The 6723-nt window shown below is 57.3% G+C and overlaps 1 protein-coding gene across 2 annotated transcripts in view; it reads left to right on the top strand.

Annotated features, from left to right (window-relative positions):
* Nucleotides 1-6419, top strand: part of LOC104619556 (1-phosphatidylinositol 4,5-bisphosphate phosphodiesterase gamma-1-like) — a 17059-nt gene extending 10640 nt beyond the window's left edge. Inside the window, exons 18-33 of one of the 2 annotated variants that reach the window (XM_010285476.1) lie at nucleotides 10-130; nucleotides 264-383; nucleotides 706-889; nucleotides 1207-1284; nucleotides 2222-2325; nucleotides 2546-2642; nucleotides 2898-2964; nucleotides 3418-3581; nucleotides 3704-3800; nucleotides 3938-4162; nucleotides 4462-4610; nucleotides 5184-5298; nucleotides 5538-5699; nucleotides 5896-5984; nucleotides 6106-6290; nucleotides 6368-6419. In XM_010285476.1, the coding sequence (XP_010283778.1) occupies nucleotides 10-130; nucleotides 264-383; nucleotides 706-889; nucleotides 1207-1284; nucleotides 2222-2325; nucleotides 2546-2642; nucleotides 2898-2964; nucleotides 3418-3581; nucleotides 3704-3800; nucleotides 3938-4162; nucleotides 4462-4610; nucleotides 5184-5298; nucleotides 5538-5699; nucleotides 5896-5984; nucleotides 6106-6290; nucleotides 6368-6419 (2009 nt within the window). The remainder of the gene's footprint in view (nucleotides 1-9; nucleotides 131-263; nucleotides 384-705; nucleotides 890-1206; nucleotides 1285-2221; nucleotides 2326-2545; nucleotides 2643-2897; nucleotides 2965-3417; nucleotides 3582-3703; nucleotides 3801-3937; nucleotides 4163-4461; nucleotides 4611-5183; nucleotides 5299-5537; nucleotides 5700-5895; nucleotides 5985-6105; nucleotides 6291-6367) is intronic. The other variant, XM_010285475.1, reaches the window with a different exon arrangement.
* The last annotated feature ends 304 nt before the right edge of the window (nucleotides 6420-6723 follow it).

Here is a 6723-nt window from a genome sequence, read left to right as displayed (position 1 = left end):
CACCCCCCCGGCTCTCCCCCAGCCTCTACAGCCTCATTTGCCATTACCGCGAGGTGCCGCTCCGCTGCAACGAGTTTGAGATGCGCCTCACTGACCCTGTCCCCCAACCCAATGCCCATGAGAGCAAAGAGTGAGGACAGTCCCCATCCCCTTGGTCCCCTGGGTCCACCAGCTTCCTCCATCCCCAGTGTCAAGTCTTGGGTGCCTCCCGGGGCATGGGCATGCTGGTACCAGCCCACAGCCCCCATTCTCTGCCCGGACAGGTGGTACCATGCCAGCTTGACACGCCTGCAGGCCGAGCACATGCTGATGCGGGTCCCGCGGGATGGAGCCTTCCTTGTGCGCAAACGCAGTGAACCCAGCTCTTATGCCATTTCTTTCCGGTGAGTGTGGCCACCCTGGCACCCCGAGGACTGTGGGGCTTGGCCACGGTGCCCACGTTGCTGGCCATGCTGAGAACTGCCTGGCTCATGTCTGTTGTGACTCCATGATGGGTGACAGGGGTTTGCTCAGGGTGACACGGTGGGATGCATGATGCTGTCACAGGGGGGACCCCCTAGCTGCAGTGATGGGAAAGCCATGTCTTCAGGGTGGTCACCCCGGTGGCATCCCTGCTGGGGCAGGACATCACCTCCTGCCTGTCCTCATCATGGAGCCAGGATCCGGCCACCCCTCACATATCCCCCACGGCTCTCTCGGCCCCAGGGCAGAGGGGAAGATCAAGCACTGCCGCATCCAGCAAGAAGGTCGGCTGTTCATGCTGGGCAGCTCAGCCGAGTTTGAGAGCCTCGTGGACCTCGTCAGCTACTACGAGAAGCACCCGCTCTACCGCAAGATGAAGTTGCGCTACCCCATCAACGAGGAGACCCTGGAAAAGATGGGCACCACCGTGAGTACTCCTGGCAGTGGGGATGGTGGGGATGGAAGCTCTGTGCCATGGGCAACCAAGCCCCATTCCCAGCTCTACCATGGTGGGAAGGTCTCCTTCAGCCTTTTGGTTGAAACCCAACCAGAACCAGCCAAGCTCGTTCTGTAGCCATTGCCCATGGTTATAAGTCCACCATAATTCCCTTCCAATGAGTTGCAAAGGGATATTAGGTCCCTCTCAACCTCCTCTGAATTACATGTGGTAGCCTGGCTCCCACCACATCCCCTTGTAGCCCCTGCATACATCTGAGTGACCCACTCAGATGTCTCTCCCTGCAGGAGTTGGACTATGGAGCCCTGTACGAGGTGCGGACCCCCCACTTCTACGTAGAGGCCAATAAGATGCCAATGGCCAGGGTAAGGGGCTGAGCTGGTGTCCCTGGGAGGTGGAGGGTGGTGGGACATGACGATTCTAGTGCTGGGGCTCCTGGGTGGTCCCCCCCAAACCCACCACATCTTACACCACTGACCTGAGAAGTGGTGACATTTTGCTGTGTTTTTCTGACCCTCAAGTGATGCTGGAGCTGGATCTTTCCCACACCACCATCACTTGGGGACAGTCCAAGCTCCAGCAACAGCATTGTCACAGCGGGGAGGGGGGACAGGTCTGGAGAGAGCCCAGCCTGAAGCACGGACCTGGCACAAGTTTGCCCCAACAGTAAGGAAACTCCCATGGATCCCTTTGCACTAGGGAACCCCAAAAGAGCAGGTTTAGGGTTAGTTCCCAGGTGGTGCAGTCTCCATCCTCAGAGGTTCTTGGGACTGGGCTGGTCTTGGAGCTGACCCAGTGTCCATCCTCAAAGGTTTTTGGGACCAGACTGGTCTCAGAGCTGACACTGGAGGAGGCTGGACTGGAGCCTCAAGGTTCCTTCCCTGTGATCCTACAATCCCATGCTTCAGCACTGCTGTCCCTTTGCAGCAGAGCAGCTCTCAGGCTAAGACCAGACACGGGAAAGCTTAACCCAAAGGGTTTTTTTCCAGGAAATGTGGGAATAGAAGGGGATTAACCGCTTCAGTGCACCAGGAGAAACCATTGGGGAACTCGGAAGAGGAACCTGCTTTGCACTGAATGTGGTGGTCCTACAGGACCACAGGTGCCTCCAGCCCTCCTGTCCCCTCTCACATAGCTCACTGCTGGCGTGAGGAATCTGGAGGCATCATTTGGGGTGCTGGACCCTCAGGAGCCCTCATGCTCCACCTTGGGGGCTAGAGGAGCTGGGCTGAGTGGGGCATGCTGCCCACCAGTGTCCCCAGCACTGGGTGATGACACGTGTCCCTCTCCCCGGTGCGCCAGTGCACAGTGAAGGCTCTCTACGACTACAAAGCGCAGCGTGAGGACGAGCTGTCGTTCTGCAAGCAGGCCATCATCCACAACGTCGACAAGCAGGATGGCGGCTGGTGAGGGCAGTCAGGTGGCCCCCCGGTGGGCATCGCCATGGGTGGGAGGTGGAGGAGACACCCTGGGTTTTCCCACGGGTTGTCCCGTGGTGGGTTTTAACTACCTCCTTTTCTGTCCCCCCATCCCTTCTCCGACCGCTCCCTGACATTGCATGCAGCATGAACACCCATGTCCCCCCCCAGATCAGTCCGCTTGCCTTGATCCTCTCACCCCTTGCAGGTGGCGGGGGGACTACGGGGGCAAGAAGCAACTGTGGTTCCCGGCCAACTACGTGGAGGAGATTGTCAGCATGCAAGCGCAGGAGCAGGATGAGGCTGTGAGTGTCATGTCCCCACACACCTTGGACCAAGGCCACCCGAGATACTCCCAGTCCTCTGCCAGTGTGGACCCTTATCCAGAGGCTGAGGGATGCTCAACTGCAGAGCAGAGCATGCCAAGAGGGTGTTTTTCCTCTGCTTTTGCTCAGGCTCGGCTGATTTGGAGGGCTGGAGGGAGGCTGCCAAATGGAGTGGGGACCAGGTTTGGCCCCGCATGCCTCCCCCACCATCCCTTCTTCCTTGTTCTCTTGCAGTCATCGGAAAACAGCCCCCTGGGGAACTTCTTGAAGGGCTTCATTGATGTGCCATCCTGCCACGTCGGTGAGTGTTCCCGCAATGTCCCCGCTGCAGCTGTGGGAGCCCACTGGGATGGCGCACACCCTGTGCTGAAGCTCAGTGCTGTGAGCTGAGGCTCCCCAATCTCGTTGCTCAATTGCCAGCCAGGCTTGTGTGTGGCACAATATGCCAGGGAGCAACATGGGGCTGGGTTCAGAGGGATTTGGCTGATTTGGGGGGAATTCAGAGGAATTTGGAGGTCCTAATGATTCTGGGGACATTTACCCCTGGCTCAAAGGACAATGCATTTCAGCGTGGAAAGCTGAAACCACACATTAGAAACATGAGATCCTCATAGGAGGAGGACCCCAATGGCTGGTGGGGTGGCAGGAGGGGCTGGTGGGGGCCTGGGAGCGGGACTGCTGAAGTTCCATTTGCTCCACAGAGCCATCCGTTGGGAATGTCTTCAAGTAAAGCCCCCCTCTGGTGTCCTTATAGTTATCTCCAAAGACGGGAGGAGCTCCAAACCATTTGTCTTCACCATCCATTCCCAGCAGATGTCCCACGCAGCCCAGTCGCTGGACGTGGCCGCTGACACACAGGAGGAACTCAGCGAGTGGGTGGCCAAGATCCGAGAGGCCACGCAGAACGCCGACGCCAGGGTGAGCGGGATAGGGATGCAGGGGATGGGGGTGGATGTTCCCATCCCCCAGTGGATGTTCCCCAATGTCTCCAAAGGAGGAGGCTGGGGGGAGACTTTCAGTTCCTGTTTTCCCTTGTGCAGATGCAAGAGGGGAAGATCATGGAGCGGAGAAAGAAGATTGCACTGGAGCTCTCTGAGCTGGTTGTGTATTGCCGCCCAGTGCCGTTCGATGAGGACAGTAAGAGCTGGAGAAGGGCGGTGATGGGATGAGCATGGGAAGAGATGGGTGGAGGGAACCAAGCAGTCATGGTAGGCCACCCCCAGGCCACCAGGGAGCTCCATGTCCTTCATTGATGGCCACCTTGGTGCTTTCAGAGATTGGCACGGACAAGGCGTGCTACCGGGATATGTCTTCCTTCCCGGAGACCAAGGCAGAGAAGTACGCCAACCGCAGCAAGGGCAAGAAGTTCCTGCAGTACAACCGGCGCCAGCTCAGCCGCATCTACCCCAAAGGGCAGCGTCTGGACTCCTCCAACTACGACCCGTTGCCCATGTGGATCTGCGGTAGCCAACTCGTGGCCCTCAACTTCCAGACGCCCGGTAAATCCTGCTCCTGGTGTGGTTGCTGGGCTCATCCCCACAGGTCACCCCAAATTCCCCATTCCCAGTGGCTCTGCCCTGGGTCCTGTTGCTGGAGGTGGTTTGGATGATCTGTCCAATCTTTGTCCTCATCCCAATGGGGACATCTCCATGCAATTCTTGGGTGCTTCATGCAGAACCCAGCTGCATGCCTTCTACAACCAGGGTTGGGGGCTCTTAGCAGGGGGTTTTCCAGGGCAGGACCTCCAGGAGGTCCCTGAGCTCCACGGCTCAGAGCTGCTCTATCCCCATGGCCACAGACAAGCCGATGCAACTGAACCAGGCACTCTTCATGCTCAGTGGTCGCAGCGGCTACGTCCTGCAGCCTGATGTCATGAGGGATGAGACTTTTGACCCCTTTGACAAGAACAGCTTGAAGATTGTGGAGCCCATCACGGTCCAGCTGCAGGCAAGTGAGCGAGGACAGCAAGTCCACCTTGAGGTGGTCACCATCAAGATGGGGACTTGCTTCTTCCTTGGTTTTGGGTCAACTAGGGGTGGTCTGTCCATATTTGACACATAATTGCTCCATGGAATTTGTTACCCCATGATCTCTTGGGTTTGCTGTTTTTTCTCTGCATAAGGCGTCATTTTTCCCAAGGGACAACCCCACAATTGTACAGAGCTGAGCCTAACCTAAGCAAGAGTGAGGTGGAGGGTAAAGTAGATAAAACAAGCCGAGAAGAACCTTACTCAACCCTTAGGTAATTTTGGTGTTACAGCTGGAATGGGTTGGTTCGTAGGCATCTGAATCTTGAGCATGGCATGGATCCAGCAAAAGTTTTTTTAAATAATTTCTTCGATACAGCTAAAATCAAGCTAAAACCAGTCCAAAATCATAAATAAGGTGTGGTGTGGCTAATCATGGCCATGAAGCTTTTGGCAAGCCCAAACCAACTGAGCCATGGGGCTGGCTTGAGGAGTCCTTACTTGCCCAGCGTAGCTGGAACTCACCCTTCTCTTCCTTCTCTTTGTCCCACAGATCCTGGGTGCCCGGCACCTGCCCAAGAATGGGAGGAGCATCGTGTGCCCCTTCGTAGAGGTGGAGGTGTGCGGCTCCGAGTATGACAACAGCAAGAACAAGACGGACGTCGTAGGTGAGGGTCCACATGGGTGACATTCCCACCTAGCCTCTGTACCCTGGGGGCACATGGGGATGCTGGGACAGCCCTAACTATGCCCTTTGGGATCCTCTTGGACATGTGGGTGACAGGGCTGGGTTTCATGGAAGAGGGAAGAGGACAGGCATCTCCCACTAATGTGCTGGTGCTATGCTGGTGATGTCCATGCATCTAGCCCCACTCTGACCCTCCTCATTCTCTCCTCGCCTCCCCAGCTGACAATGGCTTCAACCCCGTCTGGCTCTTCAAACAGTTTGTCTTCGACATCAACAACCCTGAGTTTGCCTTCCTCCGCTTTGTGGTGTATGAGGAGGACATGTTCAGCGACCCCAACTTCTTGGCACAAGCCACCTTCCCTGTCAAGGGCCTCAAAACAGGTATGGTACTTCCATCCGTGACACCATCATCATCATCATCGAATCATAGAATGGTTTGGGTTGGAAGGGACCTTTAAAGATCATCTAGTCCAACCCCCTGCAATCATCATCATCATCATCTCCTCGGGGAACTGGCCACGGCAAGGGGCTTGGACTCTGCCGTGGGGCTGAGTTCATGTCATGGTGTTGTGTCCAGGCTACCGGTCGGTGCCGTTGAAGAACAGCTACACGGAGGACCTGGAGCTTGCCTCTCTCCTCGTCCACATTGAGATCATCAATGCCAAGGCAGGTGGCCCAGGCGGCTTGGGGAACCACGTGCCTCAGTTTCCCCTGCCAGAGCAAGAGGGAACAGCAGCCTGGGGTGTCCTATCCACCCCACCAGCCTCATACCCTTGTGTCAGAGCAGGAGGAAGATGAGGAGAACCTCTACTCGTCCATCCAGCAGCTACGGGACCGTGCCAGCGAGCTCTCCAGCCAGGTCTCTAGCTATGAGCGCACCAATGGCTGTGACTCCCGCTACCAGCAGCGCCTCGACGAGCTACGGGCAGCCCAGGAGCGGCTCATGGAGCTCACTGAAGTCCGCAACCGCAAGTGAGTGTCCCCTCCCTGTGGCTTTGGGACATCCCCCTTGGGAGGGTCCCTGAGTCCACCACCCTGCTCCCCACCAGGTTGATGGAGAAGAAGAAGAGGGACCGGCAAATGGTCACCAAACGCAGCTGAGTTGGCTGGACACAAGCCCGCCAGCCCACTGCAGGCCTCCCCAGCCACCTCCTCTCCTGCTGCAGAGGGAGGTGGGGTGGCCGGATCTGGACCCTCCCATACCTGGGGCTGGGTGATACCAGCGTGACAAATTTGGGGACGAAAGGGGACTTTGGATAGCTCTGCCTGTGACGTTTCTCTGCTGGGGCAAGGTGGGAGGCGGGATGCTCTGGAGTAAATCCTGAGCGACTTCGGCTTCATCCCATGTCCCCTGGGGCTCGTGACCACATCCCTGTCCCCGCAGGGTGGCCCCCACGGCTCTTCT

This window comes from Phaethon lepturus, unplaced genomic scaffold (assembly GCF_000687285.1).
Source record: "Phaethon lepturus isolate BGI_N335 unplaced genomic scaffold, ASM68728v1 scaffold20784, whole genome shotgun sequence".
NCBI lineage: Eukaryota > Metazoa > Chordata > Aves > Phaethontiformes > Phaethontidae > Phaethon > Phaethon lepturus.
The sequence above is the reverse complement of the archived record's forward strand: the minus strand, read 5'-3'. Positions and strand labels throughout refer to the sequence as shown.